This window comes from Echinops telfairi, unplaced genomic scaffold (genome assembly GCF_000313985.2).
Source record: "Echinops telfairi isolate 266 unplaced genomic scaffold, ASM31398v2 ScPeMD7_6;HRSCAF=24_0, whole genome shotgun sequence".
NCBI classification, from domain to species: domain Eukaryota; kingdom Metazoa; phylum Chordata; class Mammalia; order Afrosoricida; family Tenrecidae; genus Echinops; species Echinops telfairi.
In genome coordinates this window covers 17,254,490-17,273,507 of record NW_022103902.1, presented here as the reverse complement: position 1 = coordinate 17,273,507, position 19,018 = coordinate 17,254,490, and the positions used below count along the sequence as shown (strand labels likewise).

Genomic DNA, 19,018 nt, shown 5'->3' with positions numbered 1-19,018 from the left:
TCACACATGCTAAGCATGTTCTTCCCTTTTGGGTTTCTAATTCAAGGTCTGTACGCATTTCATTATACTATTTGGCTTTGTCTTCCTGAATGGCCCTATTAAATTTTCTGTTTAGTTCTTTGCCGTCACCCTCTCTTCCATTTGCTTTAGCTTCTCTACAATCAAGAGCAAGGTTAAGAGTCTCTCCTGACACTTACTTAGATTGTCTCTTTCTTTCCTGTCTTTTGATGACCTTTTTGTCCTTCATGAATGATGGTCTTGATGGCCTCTCATCTTCAGATCAACTCAATGGGTCTTCTGATGTTAGTGTTCAATATCTGGGGTTATTCTTGAGATTCAGGTGAGATAGACTTTAGGTCGTATTTGGCTCTCGTGGATTGTTTTAAGTTTCTTTAGCTTTATCCTGAACTTACATATTAGCAATTAGTGGTCTGTTCCACAATCAGTCCCTGACCTGGTTTGGACAGCTAATGTAGAACTTCTCTATTGTATCTTCCCACTGATGTAATCAATTTGATTTCTGTGTATTCCATATGAGAAAATTCATGTGTACAGTCACCCTTTGTGCTTTTTAGAAAAGGAATTTGCCCCAGGGGGACAAAAACAGAAACTGTGGGGAAGGGAGACAGTGATCAGTGTAATATATTAAAAAAATATAATAATTATTATTTATAATTTATCAAGGGGTCACGAGGGTCTGGAGCGGGAGGGAAGGAAAAAAGAAGAGCTGATACTAAAGGCTCAATAGAAATTAAATGTTTAGAAAATATTGATAGTATATGTACAAATATGTTTTTAGGTTGATATATGTATTGTTATAAGAGCTGTAAGAGGCCCCAATAAAGTGATCTTTTGATAATAATAATTATAAAAGGAATTTTCTATGAACAAGTCATTGGTCTTGCAAAATTCAATCTGTGATCTCCAGCTTCATTTCGATCACCTACACCATATTTGCCAACTACCGTTTGTGTACAATTTTTGTACTCTTTGTATACATTTTTGCGTTCCAATTGCCAATTATTATCAATGCATCTTGATTGCATGTTTGATCAATTTTTGACTAAGATCTTTGCTATAAATCTTCAATCTTTTAATCACTAGCTTTTGTGATAGCGCATAAGTTTGAATAATATTGTATGGATTGTATTTCCTTGAAGTTGGATAGATATGATCTTATCACAGTTGGCATTGTACTTCATGATTGATTTTACAATGTCCTTTTTGACAATGAATGCCACACCATTCCTCTTGATTGTGTTATTTCCAGCATAGTAAGTCATAGGATTTTCTGATTCAAAATGGTCAATATCCACCCATGACAGTCCCCTAAATGCCTGAGATATCGATCCTTATGCTTTCTATTTCATTTTTGTTGTCTTCTAGTTTTCCTAGATTCACATTCTAAGGTCTGCTCATTAGTTTGAGTCTTGCTCCATCAGCAAATGAAGCTCCCAAAAGCTCCCATCCCCCAGGCTTTACCTAACTCCTGTCACCATGGCCGAGTCCATCCTGAGAAATCAGCTCCTCCTCAGTCGCATTCGGAGTGCCCTCGGCCCTGCGGGGCCTGTCCTCCCCACTGTCTCTGACAAGGTCCTGCTCCCATTCTTCAGGCCTTCCATATCTGACAACATTTGGAAGCCATGCACACATCTTTCAGAGGCTGCTTCTTCTGAAGTGGGGAGCCCCGTCTTTCTTTGTTGTCTGTGCTTAGTTTGGAAGCTCCGCTGAAACCTGTTCCCTTTGAGTGACCCAGCTGGCATTTGAAATATCAGTGGCATAGCTTCCAGCATCACAGCAACACACAAGCCACCCCAGTCAGACACACTGACAGACAAGTGCTGGAAATACTGTGTGGGATACATATAACAAACCGAACCCATTACTATCCAGTTGATTCCAAGTATAGCCACCTTATATGAGGTTTCGGACACTCAATGTTCACGGGAGGAAACAGCTTCAGTTTCCTTCTCCAGAGGGGTTGGTGGGTTTCAACCTCCAAACTTGCAATCAGCAATCCGATACCTATCTCACTGTGCTACCAGGGCTACACCTGTGTCCATGTTATTATATTACCATAGTTACTCTGTGGTATATAGGCTGTGAAGTAGGAAGAAAGGCACCTCAGCAATCGAAACCTTTTTCTTGACCACTGTGAGATCTATATTATTCTAGTGTGTTTTGAAGAAGCTTAGAACACTGCTCAACTCACCTGGGAATTAGGAATTGTGAATCATAAACAAATAAAACAAGTGACTCTTCTCTCTAGACCCAAAGCAAACCTGCTGCCACAAAGTAGTTCCAACTGCTCTGTAGGGTTTCCAAGACCCCACATCTTTACTGGAGCACATCACCTCATCGCTCTCCCAACTGCTCACCTTACTGCTAGCAGTCCAGCCCATAACCCACTCGGCCACCGAGGACCTGTAGATGATTCCTATGTGAAACACAGAGCTGGATGGGACCCCCCTGTGGCATCATCCCTCTTCTCTATGCCTCATGTTCTCCCTTGTAAAGTAGACACGCCTTTTGGTCAAGTCTTCCTTGTAGAAGCTGGGGACACCATATGCTGAGATATATGTAAATATGAGAAATTGATATTTAATGCCGGTTCAAAGAAAAACATAGAAGCTCTATAAATAGAAATCACTAATAATAAGAATCACTTACATCCTAGTCTTACCTTTGGTTTGATTGGGAATCACCTGTTCCTACCACGAGGCCCTATTAGATGTCAATGTGAGAGGGATGCTCAAACCATGAGCATTATTTCATGCCTCCTTCTTGGGACCCTCTGGGTCCCCGAGAGGCCCTGTTGTCATCATTGTTCTCGAATGAGGATGTTCAGGGATACTGTGATGGTCAGGAAGTTGCCTCTGTGCTTGAAAAACAGAACATGTTTCTGTTTTATTTGTCATCACACAGAATCACTGATGAACAAGGAAAGTGAGAAAACATTGAGTTGTTGCGGTTAAGAGTTGGAGAACTCATTTCTACCACCATTCCTCCACAAACACTTGCTTTCTCAGGAATAGCATAATCAACTCAGAGTTTTTTTTAAAAAAAAAGGAAAATAATAGTCAGACTCTACAGTGTGTGATCTCTGTATAATCTCTGTCATGAAATGTGTCCCTAATTCACTTCCCACTCAAGCCAACCAACGTGGGATCTAATGTTGCCACCCTGAACGCTAATGAAGGAAGTCAGAAGGCAGCACAGCTTGCCCTTGGGGATTCATTTCTCACATCACCAAAAAGTAATTTCCGTCAGTTTGGGCCATCTGGTAGCCCGGACTGTGAAGATGAAGTGCTTAAGCGCGTGGGCCCTGGAGTAAGCCTGGATTCAAATCTGTGCTCCATCGCTCACCTAACTTCCCCAATGCCTGACTTCCCTGCCATTAAAAAACCATATACTAATAGTACTTTCCTTATCTATTTGAGGAATTATTGAGATAATACTCATAGCATACTTTATACAGGGCCTTGCATATGGCAAATGCTTAACTGATATTTGCTATGATTAAACTGTTTGTCATACTAGTAGTGAGAAGACTGGAAAATGATATTAATAATAATTATAATAGTACTTCTGTGATGTTTACCTCTCTGTGATTTAGGCTTTATTAATTCTGTTTAAGCTCAAAACTATGTCATCTGTCCTCTTAAGCATCAGGATATTATTTAGAGGCGTTCTACTGTAGTGATTAATCCATGATTTACTTATATGACTAGATTATAAATTATTAGGGATTATCACATCTTGAAGCAATGTGGAAATCTTATACTAAGTAACACCAATTTCTTCCCCTGGCATTTGCAAGAGAGCTTGGTTTATATTTAATTTACACACATAAGAAAATAAATTTAGGCAACACAGCGCTAAGAAAACTGTGTCCTTAGTTTGCATAAATATTCACACCCTCTAATATCCAAGTAAAGTTTATTTTAATCAAAAGGGAGTTGAGACATTTTTATTATACTACTCTGTATATATTTTTTATTTCCAGCACTCAGATGGACATGGTGGGGGATAGCCACACCTTGCAATACCGTTGTAGGGTGTCCTTAAGAGAATTGATGAGCAGATGCAAAGCAGGGAACTTAAAAGCACTTTGACTTTGTAACACAACTATAACAGTGTGTAACCAATGAAACAATGAGCTCAGACCTCAACTTGACCTTTCTCAGTTGCATAGACCAGTATTCCAAGCCTGCGTTTACAGGTCGAGTAACATATGCCAATTTTTGTGTGTGTTTGCAGTCCCACCAAAGATCTCCAACATTTCCTCGGATGTCACTGTGAATGAAGGCAGCAATGTGACCCTGGTCTGCATGGCAAATGGCCGTCCTGAACCTGTTATCACCTGGAGACACCTGACACCCACTGGTAAGCAACCTTCCGGTCTCTAAAATGCTGAATATGTCCTTATCCATTGGCTCCGAAAGACGGTGCATCTTGTTATTAAAACATGAATAGAATTGTAACATAGATTGTACTTAGGGACCCCATGGTTTTTCCTAATACTTTCATATATATATATATATATATCCACTGTCATTGACATTGAGTCAATTCCAATGAAGAGTGACCTATCAGACCGAGTAGAACTGCCCCTTGAGGTCTTGAGACTTTCAATCAGTGCAGAAGGAGACAGCTTCAGCGTTCTCTCCTGGAGCTGCCAGTGAGTTCAGACTTGACCTTTAAGTTGGCATTTCCATGAGTAACTCGGCTATACCATCAGGGTGTGTGTGTATATGTGCCTATATATGTGTGTATATATCAGCAAGTTCATGGAAAAATAGTCTTAATAGGTGAAGTGTTGATGCTCTCTCATATATATATACAATTTTTGACACTGCCTCATATATATATAATGCAAGCACATGCATGTATACCACACCCACTGCCATCAAGTAAGGTCCAGTTCACAGTTCCCTATAAGACCACGTAGAACTGCCTTGAAGCAGAATGCCGCATCGTTCTCATTCATTCATTGGTGATTTGAATTGCCAACCTTTCATTCTAGCTGACCACTGTGCCACAAGTACTTATATATATACACCATACACCATAAACCGTATAGCATATACCATACACAGATGACCCTTGAACCGCACAGTTTGTCCACTTCTATGTTGATTAACAAAATCAACCAACAAAAGCAAGCATCCTGTGAGAGGAATCATTTCATGAGCAGCTCATCTCTTGAGTTAATTGTATATCACAATAAAAAATGATCTCTCACAGTTCTAACGTATTTTTCATCCTGGTTAGTGCAATGCGAGCAACGGCATGGCACCAATCGGGGTGCCACTAGTGATGCTAGACGTGCTCCCCCAAAAGCAGAGAAAAGTCATGTTACTCCACAAGGCAAAGTGGAGTGCGGGGTGGAGGTCTGAAGCTGGGGTTACCAGTCATTTCAAAAGAAATCCATCCAGAGTAAGGACAATTAAAGAAACGGAAAAGGAAGTACATGAAACCATACTTCCACTACACCAGTCAGCTCAAAAAGCGTGCGTTGTTTATGAAATAGCCTTTTATCTCAGTTACAAATGCAGCTTTTATGTAGGTGCAGTATAAAATACATGTAATGATCAAAATGCGTACTAATTAATTAACTGTTTATGTTCTTGGCAGTGCTTCTGGATGATGGTAGACTATAATTTGTTAAGATTTGAGGAAGTCAAAAGTTATATGCAACTCATTGACTGTGTAGTGTGTGGCACCCCGACTCTCTTGGTTGTTCAAGGGCCAATCCCATATGTATATGGGTTTCAGAAGGCCTGTAGAAAATTCCATAATCTTTTAATTCCACTTCCTCATGAATATTTGAAACTCACTCTCACACACACACACACACACACACACAGCGTGGGGAGGGGCATTCAAAAGGTTGGTAGAAACATTCCCTTACCTTTTCATTTCACTTTTTGAAACCCTTGTGAGTATGTATCTAGGCACATTTTTTCATGAACTTTTTGAAGTCTCCTCTTTAATTTTTAATACAACAATTTCCTAAAACAATAAATATGGAAGCATTAAAATGCCTTGATAATATATTTAAAATGTGTGCCAGTTTGGTACTTGAGTATCTTGGAGCAATGTTTTATTGAAATTACATTTACGTTGTTTTTGTTTGTTTATGCATTTGTGATTTTTGTTTGTTTCATTAGTTTCTTAATAGTACCTTGAGAGGAAATCTATCCAGAGTAATTCAATAATTCAATAGACTTCTAACTGTGGACCCAGTTGCATGAGTTCACTTTTAATCAGCAGTTATTTCTGCCAATTCAGCAAAAAGAAAAGGCTCCGTTCCCAGTAGTCTCTTCTGATTTCAAACCATTGCTGCCTTTGGCCATCATTACAAATAGGTTTCCAGATCTGTAATAAATTAATACTTGCTTAATTTAATTCATGGGAGAAAGACAAGACTTTCTCTGCTGCTCAGAGTTACAGTCCCGGAAACTCACGGGACCTGTTGAAACCTCTCCTGTAAGGGTTGCAATGAGTAAGCATCAAATCCATGGCAGTGCGTTTGGTTACTTTTGGTTACTTATTCAAAAGTTTACCAAACCATTTAGGATTGCATGCATACTCCCATACCATCAAATTACTGTTTCTCATATGTAAAGTCGTGCTTTTGAAATAACCCAGTCATTGTAAAATGCGGCCTATTGTTTAATTTTTCTTAAAAGAGGAATGATACTGCAATTATCCTCATATAATATTATTTTGTTAAATGGCCTCCAACTTTTAGCTGATAGTCTCTTAAATAGAATAAGCATTTATCTGCTATGTAGTTATTTTTAATTGTAGCCATATAGTATAAGGCACACGCAACATCGGAGCACCTAAATGTATAAAACAATTGAATTGATAGAATTGAAAAGCCAAATACATAGCACTACGATAGTCACTGGAGTGGAAAGACATACCACTTTCAATATTAGACAGGACATTTATAAAGAAGATCAAAAAGAAAACAGAAGATTTCAATAACACTATAAACCTAGGCAACGATTATAGAACACTCCACCCAACCACAGGACAGTGTATGCTCCACTCCAGTTCACATGTATAGGACACACATTAGGCCACAGATAAATTTAGATGCATTTTAAAAGATTGAAAGCAAACAAAGTATTTTCACACTACAGAGTAAAGCTGGAAATCAATCATAGAAAAACTGGAAAATATACAAGCATATAAATATTAACCAACACACTAGTGAATGATTCATGGGAGAAATCACAAATTTCCTAAAGTCAAATTAATATGAAAGCACAACATAGCCAAACTTAAGGTATGCAAAGAATACAGTATTTAGAGAAGAAAATGTTTTTGCTGACCTAAAATCAAAGACAGATGATCCCCCCGGCCCCCATGAGTTTAGTATCATTTTGAAGTATAACCCAAGTTTTAGGACTTTTACAATATTTAGGCATTTAGATGTTTATAGCTAGCTCTAATAAACATTTCTGTCGTAGTGGACACTAGATTAGAACCTTTAATGACCATAACGTTTCAAGATAACAAATAAGCAGAAGTCAAGTCCAATATTTCAGAGTGAACGCCACCTATGTAGCACACGAAGAACTGCCTTATTGTTGTTAGGAGCTGTTGCGTTAATTCCAACTCAGCACTCAAACAAAACAATGACCAGCCATGCACCGTCTGCACCTGATCCTCTACCATGCACGATGTCCTTCTCCAGGGACTGGCCTCTCCTTACGTCCAAAGTATCCGAGGTAAAGTCTTGCCATCTGGCTTCTAGGTGCACCATTCTGGCTGCAGTTCTCCCAAGAGAGTTGTCCATTCTTCTAGCTGTGTATGGTATACTGAATATTCTTCACCAACACCAGAATTCAAGTGCATCAAATTTTCAGGTTGCCGTAATCATTGTAGTGGGTTTGCATGCATATGAGTCCATCGAAAACACTGTGCCTTTGGTTAGGCACACCTCCATCCTCAAATTAACATCTTTGCTTTTTAACACTTTCAATATGTTTTTGCAGCAAGTTTGTCCAAAGAATTACATTGTTTAATATCTTGACTACTGCTTCCATGGCAGTCCATTGTGGATCCAAGTAAAATTAAATTCATGACAATGTTAATCTTTTTGCTCTTGACATTATGCTACTTGTTGGTCCAGTTTTGAGAACATTTGTTTTCTGTATATTGGCAGGGAATGCATACTGCAAATTGTACTCTTTGAAGTTCATCTGCAAGTTCGCTTAAGTTCTCTTCACTTTCTACAAGCAAGGTCCTATTGCAGGTTGTTAATGAGTCTTCCTCCAACCTTGATGCCATATTCTTTTTCATATAATTCAACTTCCCAAATTGAATGCCCAAGCAAACAGAAGGCATACGCCTCTGAAACGCACCTTTCTTTTCCCCTCGTTCTGTACAAGACTGCTGCTTGGGCTGTGCACAGGTCCGGCATGCGAACAATGAAGTGCACCGCACAGACACCCCGTTCTTCCCAATGTGCCCATGACTTGTGATGTCCACACAGCGTCCATCCAATTCAAACAAGCATCTTTGTGTCATTTGGTTCTGTCAGCCAAGATCCATGTGATATGAATAACGGTATCTCTCATTCTAAGCCTTACTTTGGAATCTGGCAAGAATGTGTAGGCTAGGTTGTACTGCTAGAACCATTTCAAAGATCTTCAGCAAAATTTTCTTTACGGCAGAATATATTAGAGACTTCAAAAGTAGCTAAATAATATGTGTGCTCACAGAGATCCCCAATCATCAAAGCACACCACAAAAGGTGGGCCAGATACACAGGGGGCTACTCAGTTCTCTCAAGCTACCACGTTGTTAACTTTCCAAGCGACTGGAAAAAGGAAAGGAATAATTATATTTCTTGACACCCAAAGAATATAGGAAACTCAGATTTTAGTGTCCACAGATAGCGTGCTTTTTGAAACACGCTGACTCCTTTGCATGTTGCCTGTGGCTCCTTCTATTCTCAAACAGCCTACTCGAATAGTTGCGAAAAGATCACTTGACCCCCAAAGCCCTTCATACCAATTTGCCAACCTATTGAAGCTCCTGCAGGGGCACAGGGGGAGGACTTGCTGCTCTCACCTCTGACCCTGCGAGCTTTTATGATATCCTCCATTGCATTCCTGTAGCCATCGCAAGGGGAAAAACTTCATTCTTCTATAGTTCTCTACCTGGGCCCTCTCTGTGGGGCAAACTCCATGATAGCACGTACAAAACTAGCTCGCTGCTGCTTACACGGGCTTGAGGGAAGACTCTCATTCTTCCATGCAACAGTTATTAATTCCTAAGCCTACTCTTTCATCTCTTTTACATCTGACTTAAACAACCACCCGATCATAACCAGATTCCTTATGAGAGAAGAGAGAATTTGCCTTTACGGTTCTATAAAGGAAATTGGAATTGATTTTTGCTTTATGTTGTTTCCTCTTTTTTCAAAATTTGGTAGCAGGTGGTCAGCCTATAATGCAAAACCTCCTGGCGATACCTACGGAAGAGGCTGCTCTGCTCGCATGTGACAGGAGAGCTGCCTGCAACCCAGGGCATGTGAGCAAAAACGCGGCTTGCTTTGTTCAATTATTAATTGTGCCTTCAACAGTACAGAGTGTGACTGCCTGGCAGAGGAAATGTACCTGTAATTAGCTCGGCCCCACAGGGACATTGAGCTGTGAAGGGGGAAGATTCTGTGCAGGTTGTGCAAGAAGCTGATTACCTGTCATTTGATGAAAAGAGGAGGAGAAAGAAAGGAAGGTGCTTGGTATATTTTTCACGAGAAAAAGAATATTTATTACCTCTTAATCCTGGGGTTATTTTATGATTGTTGAGGCCATTCTGTTTCTCTTTCTTTTGATATCTAAAGTTTTTCTTTTTTTAAGTTTTCTTTTTCTTTTTTTTAAATTAGGGGCTCATACAACTCTTATTACAATCCATACATACATCACTTGTGCAAAGCACATTTGTACATTCATTGCCCTCATCATTCTCAAAACATTTGCTCTCCACTTAAGCCCCTGGCGTCAGGTCCTCATTTTTCCTCTCCCTCCCTGCTCCCCCCCCTTATGAACCCTTGATAAGTTATAGATTATTATTTGTCATATCTTGCCCTGTCCGACGTCTGCCTTCACCCACTTTTCTGTTGTCCGTCCCCCAGGGAGGGGCGGTCACATGCAGATCCTTGTAATCGGTTCCCTCTTTCCAACCTACCCTTCCTCTTCCCTCCCAGTATTGCCACTCTCAGCACTGTCCTGCAGGATCATCCGCCCTGGATTCCCTGTGTTTCCAGTTCCGATCTGTACCAGTGCACATCCTCTAAAGTTTCTTTTACAAATATACTGAAATACTTTTGAAGAGACAGGGAGATGAGAGGAATGGTTAATTTTTTCAGCATACAAAATCATGACATTCACCTGACTTATGTGGAGAAGAGAGGGTTGATGCCTTCTGATATTGCCTTTCTTATGTTTTTGATTTCTTAATTTCACTTTCCTTGAGTTATTCGGTATAGACAAAATGATGTGTGCACATACAGGGTTGTTAAATGTGACCTATTTTCTCCCTTAATTAAGTTAGGCTCTCATAATCCTGTATCTCCCAGAGGGCAATTGCACCAGAACATGTTTTTTCTATGGTGTGTTTGATCTCACTTCTGTGAACAGGCCTGCTCCCATCTTCACTTAATGTTGTTTCCAAATCTTGCTTCATGAAAAAGCTCCTTTCTCAAGTGTGTATCATGTGATATCAGGATTGCTCAGGGTTACAAAAAAGTGTTTCTATGCATTGCTTCTGTAAAGGTTTGCATAACCTCAGTAGTTTATCCTACCTGAAAAACTCAAAAGGCACACAGAGAATTTAGCCCTTTAGGCTGAGAACAACTCAGGAGGCACTCTATAATTTTCCTGTTTGAGCCAGAAACCAGATTTGACACCAGCACAGAACAGAGTCATCTCATTTTAAGACACATCTCCTACTCTGATAGTTTTCCGATGGAAGCCTTATGCTGGGAGGAACTAAAGGGACTCTGAGGGTCTGAAATCTCCTTAGTGAGCCGTAGGTTGTAATACCTTCTCCTGAGATTCCCTTTAAGATACAGTTCTGAGTTTGAACCCATGCCTTATGGTTCAGTTGAACTGCTCTCCAGCGGGGGCCTATCTGTGTGCTTCTAATTGTCTGATACACCCAATTAGTAGTATGCCCAGTACAGATGCAACTTCATGGGGTTAGGCGAACTACTTAGTGCTACACTTACCTCATGGAAGTTGAAGTCCAGAAGAAGTCCATGGAGCACGTACCTGTCATCTCATTTTGAGCTAGGACATTGGAATTGGCAGAAGTTTACATTTCACACAGAGAACATTCGACCTACAGTTTGTGTGAGGAACTTTTGTCTTTTGGGTTTTCTAATATGGACCTTCCAGAAGGATTTATAAGTCAAACGTGGATCTATATGCACGTAGAAGAGTTGTTTGCTTGTTCGTTGTAAAGCCTTTGGGCCAAGCAAGAACAATTCAAAGGGGAACCATGGCTCAGTCGGTTCTGTTGCTTGCTTTCATTTTTCTTTTTGTCCATCTTTTAATATTGCCAAGTTTTTCCTTACCAAGAAGCATGAAAATAGATTTTTTTAAATGTCGTGCTATGTTTCTTTTCAGTGCCGTACTTGTATGTGGTTTTTAAAATATGTCATCCATCAATACAGAATTGTATTAATCTTGATTTCCACCTGACAATTTGTTCATTTGGCAAGAAATACTCATTGGGTACTCACCGTGAAAGAACAAAATGAAGAGCAAGACAGACATGGTCTCTGCACAGATGGAGCTTCTAGTTCAATAGGATGGCAGGACATTAAGCTAGGAATTGCATGGATGATCATTTAATTAGATTTATACATGATATAAAGGAAAGTTACAGTAGGCAAGAAGACCATAAAATTGGACCAAACAGCAAAATCGGCGAGATCAGCAAAGCTCCCCCGAGTGGACTTAGGCAGAGACTTCAAGGATAAATAAGACCCGGCCAGGGTTGTAAGGGAGGTGAGATTATTCCAATCAAGAGAAAACAACCCACGAGGCCCCAAAACAGCACTGAAAGTCCAAGTGATGGTGCATCAAAAAGTCCTGGTCATGATGTTTCCCTGAATCCATGATGTTAGTGTTTCGTCATGTTTTTGATATTCCAATATTTTTTAAAGACATGGTTTCTTTCACAGTTGAAGCAAGTACAAGTAATAGGTAGATAGTTATTTGTGTATATGAATATCTTAAATGTATGTGAGACACATACTCTTCCCCAATACAGAGGGTTATATAATAGCCTAATCAAGTAGTTGTAAATTCTTTATGAGTAACCTTAGCATTAAACAACTGGATAATTTCGATAGTGCAGACTTCAAAAATTAACCCCGTGATTGATTATCCCCGCAGTCCTGATTTAAGCATCCTGAAGACTCTCACAATAGCTGACACTGCCAACCGTGAAGCCCTGTGGGTTCTCTATAATGTTCTGCCCTTTCTGAGAGGTATTGGACATTGAAAAGACCTAGCACCACCTCAACCACTTACTCCCAATGCACCCATATGCACAGATATGTCATCAGATTCCCAAAGCACTTGGTCTGAAGGAGAACGAATCACCCTAGGTGGGTCCTTAGAGATCCAGCTTAAACTTGAGTACTTCAGGATATTTTTGAACTTTGCATAGGGGAGGGAAATAGCTTAATCATTTGGCCTAATAGACTACAAGTAAAAAAAAAATCCACATTTCTCAACATTTGGGCTCTTTATATTATTGCTTGTGTTTCCTAATATTTAACATAGATGTGGGTAATAAAACTCATATCACACCCGTATCATGAAAATTAAGAGATGATATAGGCAAAAGTCTTTGCATAGTGTTAGCTATCATTGCTACGACTGCTATTATTTCGTGAAACTATTAGCGAGTTATGCATGCATCGGCTCTGCCAAAGGAGGCCTGGTGGCGTAGTTGGTGAACTGTGGACTGTGGAAACCACCACCCATCATCCCCTGGGAGAAAGAGGAGGCTCTCCAGTTCTGTACAGATAGAGCGTCTTTGGAACCCACAGGGGAATTCTACTCTGTTTTATAGGGTGGCTTTGAGTGGAAATCAACTCAATGCCAGGGAGTGTGGTTTTGCGGTGGGCCACTGTGTTATGTCCAACCTACCTGCCAGTTCAGTGTCCTCTTTGAGAACATGAAATGCATGACAATGCTGTGTCCTCTTAGGGAGAGCGTCCCTGCATGCCACATTGAGGTGCTTCCCTCTCTTCCTCAGACATGATTCCCCAGTCAGACTAGGTAACACCTGATTCTTTAGCAGCAGCAGCAGCAGCAGCAACAACAGCAGGAACAGAGAACCCGTAATAAGAAATTACAACCTTGATTATTTTACTCATAGCTGATGCTTCAGGAGATGACTCTGCCGAGACCTAAAAACTAAAGTGTAATGTTCAACAGTGAGCTATTGAAAAATACAGAGAGGAGTTACACAGTTTAAACATATATGTGTATATATATTTAAAATAAGCATTTTTAAAGTATAAAAGCAAGCATGGAATTTGTGAAATCAGGCAGATATTAGCACGTTGCAATTCACGAAGACAAGTGTGAGTTGATTTACTTGGGAGTCACACAAGCTACTAAGAGAGGATAAGACTCGCATTTCGTTGGGTAAGGCTCACCCACTCAGGCAGATGTGAGCGTTTGTGCTGTTATCATCGTGAACTAGCTGAAGTTGGCTTTGGAAGCCCGACTGAGTACCCTCCATGGCCTATCCTTCACCCTTCATGAGATCCACGCGAGGTCCTCTCTCGCTCTTTGCCCGGGGTGGGGTTCCCGTGAACCAAGGCTTTTTGCCAGGGTAGTCAGAAGCAGAAGGGCCAGAGGGCACTTTCCAATAAATATTCAGGGTAGGAATTCAAGGTGGTCCAAGGCAGAAACTAGAGAGCCATCCGGACTTTTTCCTCCTCTCTTTCCCCGGCAATGATTCACCTACTATGGTGCGTTGTTACTGCTTCTTTAGTGAACACCAGTCCGCTCACTGCTTCCCACTCTCTTCACCACATTGGTCTTTAGCCAGCAGATTTCACTGGATTTCAACGGTTTTGCAATTAGACTTTTTACTATGTATAGACATTTCTCCTTACTACGTGAACATTATTTCTAAGATGTAAAAATAGTCAAGTTAACTCTCCTGCTTAATTTCCAGTGCCTTTGGAATAAAATTCAAACTGCTTACGTTGGCTTATGAAGTCATTCATTCCACTTAATCTCCAATCCATACACCCTTACCACTGGACATTACATTACTTTTTTTTTTATTATCAGTAGTTGTCTTTAGCATTTATCAATCAGTACATTTGTTCACTCACTCACTCACTCACTCTCACTCTCACTCTCCCTCTTTCCTCATACAAAGAGGTACCTGAAATTCCTTATTTCTCAGTATAATACCTGGCATAGAGATAGAGTTCAATAAATACTTGTTACGTGAAATATTCTACAGAAATATCAGCTCTGTATTAGAAACTGTTTACATTTTAGACTTGAAGGCGATAATGTTCATCATAACCTATAGTTTTATGTTATGAACTCATGCACAATTCTCGTGTATAAGAATAGTTTCTCTTGGGAAGAGTCTCTGTGAAATGTCTACTGCAGGTGTCTGTGTCAGGGAACGACTCCCAGCCCCACCCCTCTGATGCCATGATAAATCAATAGGCCCTGTCAAGTTAATGACCGTGTGCTCTAGTCTGGGAACAGGTATTCAGATCCACCTTGGTTTTCCCGGTAGAGAGTTATTCACAGGTTAATTCAGCCTGAAAAAGATTATCCCCCGTCACAGAGCTGTAAGTTTTACAATACCTTCTACAATTCACTCTAGAATATCCCTTCCATCGATAGCTACCTGTAGCTCCACCTCAGTGGACATCCTTGGATAATTGAGTGTGTTTCCATACCTAGCTAGTCATCAGAATAACTTGGAATGGAGGCAAAGGTTTTGTAACATACCATTGTCCTGGCACGCTCCACTATCACCAGTGCTCAGATTCTGTAGGAGTGACATTTCCCAGGGATAAAGTTGATCAACCTGATAAGCCAAAGGATGAAATCCATAAGCACCAAGAGGCAAAGAGGATCAAAGGCACTGCTTCTCCAACTTCACAGTGTTTGGAAATGTGCTGGGAAATCTTGGTAAAAGGCAAATTGGGATCTAGTAGGTCTGGAATGGAGCCTAAAATGTTGCCTTTGCAACACGCTCTGGTGGCGCAGTGGGTTAAGTGTTGCGCTGCTAAGCAAGGACCAGCAGTACAAACCCACCAACCTCTCTAAGGGAGAAAAAAATGAGGCTGTATGCTTCCATGAAGATTTACGCCCTGGGAAACCCTAAGAAAACGTCTAACGTATCGCGTCCATCTGAGTCAGATTCAACTCATTAGTAGTGGGATTGGGTTTTGATTTTGGTAATGACTCATGAGCCCCATTTTAGGCATTAATCAGGGTATTGAGGAAAATGTAGGTTTGATGATCCCGGCTACAGACATAAACTTGCACAGAGAACCAGTTAGGTAAGTTCTACAGTATGCATAGAACTCAACGAACATTGCCACAATGTTCATATTTTAATTTCTTCATTTTAGCCTGGAGATTTAGAGATGACTCAGAGTGATTATGACCTTGAGAATGATTGTCTAGATCCTTACCTGTCAAGGACTGACTATAGACCTATAGGATGGGTTTTTAGAAATGCTGAATATTGGACCAACTCCAGATACCCTAGAACAAAATCTACATTTTAATAAGATCCACAGTGGCCTCTGTGGATATTAGTTTGAGAAACCCTGGGCTAGAGGTCAAGAGTCTTTGCATGTATGGAAAAATGCTTTCCTTCCCTCATAGTTTCAGTATATAAATGTTCTTCTTTCTACCAACTGTTGTCATTAGGTGCTAGCGAGCTGGTTCCAATTCATAGCAACGCTGTGTCCATCAGAACAAAGCACTTGGGGTTGGGCACCATTCTCACAAATTGTTTTTATGATTGAGCCCATTGTTGTAACACTTATGTCAATCCATCTTGTCAACGGTCTTCCTCTTTTGCGCTGCCCATCTATTTTACCAAGCATGATGTTCTCCAGAGACTGGTCTCTCCTGACAACATATCCAAAGTATGTGAGATGAAGTCTTGCCATCCTTACCTCTAAGGAGCCTTCTGGATGTCGTGGTACCCATGAGGTTGTCAGCAGCCACTTCCTCTGAAGTGGATAGCCTATTCCTACTTCACGGTCGGTTCTTAGTCTTGAAGCGCCATTGAATCCTGATCACTTTGGCCCTGCTGGCCTTTGAAATCCCAGGGCCATAGCTTTCAGCAACACACAGACGCCACAGTAAGACAAACTGACAGACAAGCAGTGGTTCTACCAACTGGAATTCCTAAATTAGTAGGAATGCATTTGGGGAGGAGGGAGGCCTTGATGGAATTCTACCACCTAGAAATCTTAAATTCCATCATTCCTCCTTGCCCTCCAATTTCAGTTTTAGTAAGAAAAGAAAAGAAAATGGAGGCTGGAGTGAGAAATGATAATCCTGGCCCACTGAATATTTATCATTTGAAAGACAGTACAACTAATGTGTTACCTGCTGCATCAGAGGATGCTGCTAAAAATTGTGGGGAAAATGCAGGCTAGTGTCTGAAGAAATACTGTCTGAATGACAGTAGCCACTTTTCTCATCATCTTTCATAATGGCTTTATCTGCAAAATGTAGACAATAATATGTACCCTACCTGCTTTGTGTGTTGCTTTGTGAGAGCAAACAAGATACTGAATATGAAAGTAGTTTCAAAAGTAGAAGGTATTCTAAAAATGTAAGTGATTGGGAAGAAGCGTCGCAGTGTAAAAATAGTTTAGATAAGTGGCCAAGTTTGAATCCCTGATCTTCATTACTTATTTCTTTGGGTTTGGGAAGGTCAGTGCTTTCACCTTTGTACTTTTCATCTATGAACTTGAATCATACCATATATAGTCATTTACTATGATTCATGTTTGGTCTCAAATGAGATAATGTACGGAGACCCCAAACCCAAGGCCACTGCCATCAAGCTCATTCCTACTCAGAGCCAGCCTATATAGTGTGGGTTTTAAGGCTGTAAAACTTCGTGGGAGCAGAAAGCCTCATCGTGACCTTGAAATGGAAGTTCATAGTCCAATGCTTACCCAACAGTGCCACCGAGATGCAGTATGCAAGTGCTATTTATTTATCATATTAATTTATCTTGGATACCACAGAACAAATTATATACCTACATTACAGTAGTGGTTTTGATTAGATAGTAAAAAGGGCTAGCTGAAAGGCTTTGAGATATCCCATTAGACTGAAATAAGAAATTAACCATAGTCTAAAGCAGTGGTTTTCAGAGTGTGGGCCCCAAATCAGTAGCATCAGCATCTCTGGGGAACTTGTTAGAGATGCAAATACTCACAAGGGACGCTAGACTTACTGAGTGAGATGCTCCTGGCAGGGGGCCCAACAATCTATGTAACAAGACCTCTCCGTGATTCCGATGTGTTCTAACCTTGTGATTCCGATGTGTTCTAACCTTTGGGAACCGTTACTCGAAAGAAATGTGTCTCTCTGAGATGGCTAGGATTGGGTGCCAGTTACCAAGCTCAAGGGCGGACACTTGACATTCATTCTGGTGCAATAGAAAATGTTTCCATGGCTCCGTGGGTGTGTATGTGTGAGTGTGTTTAAAATCATTTGACATATAAATGCCCTATCACTTCTCTTTGGTTAGAGTTTCAATCACTTCAGATGAAGAGCTTTTTAAGTAACAATTGCACACAAAGTCCCACTTTGTCTTTTCCCATCTACATCCTCATGATGTGGGAAGCTAACATATCACTTAAGATGTATACACGTTTCTGAAACCCTCGTCATTTTCTTGGCATATTCATTTGCAAGCTTCCCAGCACACTGAGGCTGCCATTCACCCTCCTAAAACGGAGAACCCGCAAGATGCAGCACAGCTGGGGTCATTCTGCCCACAAAAGACGTGCCAAGTAAAGCCACCTCATCCCATGTCACTTAAGAAGCATTGGTGAAGAGTAGACGCCTTTATAGAAATATCTCACAATGTTTTAAGTGTCATCTATTGTGATTTTCTGAATCATATCAGGTATTTTTATCCAGTTGATCAACAATTCAAAAGACCAGGAGGTTTTAAAGGGAACCACATGCTTGCTAAATTGTGACTTTGTCTGCTTGTGGAGTGCTGAAGGGAAGAGCAAGAGACTAAAGGGGGGGGGGGATAGGGGAATGAGGAAACTTTAATCATTCCATTGGCAAATATCAATGCAAATCAGACTAATTCTTCAAGGTATTCTAGTAATAAAAGCTGAAATGTCAGTCTTTGAATGACAGCAGTCTTTTAGATTTTTTCTCTGGCCTGGTCACAGAGGCTTTCCACCTTGTTGCCTGTGGAGAGGCAGATCCAGATTAAGGAATGAGGTCTTTGGAAGGCAGATGGGAAAAGAATCACCATGATTTCTAATGGCAAGTTCGTCTCCACAGTACAGTTGAATGAATGTTTGGATTATGTATCTTTAAACCCTCTACCAACAGCCACAATAACAAAAGCAATTGCTTCCTATACATGATACCAAGTGGCACCATGGTTAAGTGAGACATAGTGGTTAAGTGTTGGGCTGCTAGTCACAAGGTCAGCAGTTTGAAACCATCCCTGGCTTCAAAGAAGAAAGAGGCTTTCTACTCCTGTAAAAGTTAACTCTTGAAAACCCACAGGGCCAGTTCTACTGTGTCCTATAGGGCAACTGTGTGTCAGAATCAACTTGATGACAGTGCGTTTTTTGGATTACTGGGTGGCCCATATGATAAGTACTCAGCTACTACCCTGAAACACTGGGGGTTTGAACATAGCCCAGGGCACCAAGGAACAAGGCAAGATGCTCTGCTTCCTTAAACACTGCAGCCAC

The 19,018-nt window shown here is 40.6% G+C and overlaps 1 protein-coding gene across 2 annotated transcripts in view; it reads left to right on the top strand.

The window, feature by feature from the left end:
• LOC101652203 (limbic system associated membrane protein) overlaps positions 1–19,018 on the top strand; it is a 757,030-nt gene that overhangs the window by 489,240 nt on the left and 248,772 nt on the right. For both annotated transcript variants that reach the window (XM_045286168.1, XM_004706414.2), the window contains exon 3: positions 4,261–4,386. In XM_045286168.1, the coding sequence (XP_045142103.1) occupies positions 4,261–4,386 (126 nt within the window). The remainder of the gene's footprint in view (positions 1–4,260; positions 4,387–19,018) is intronic.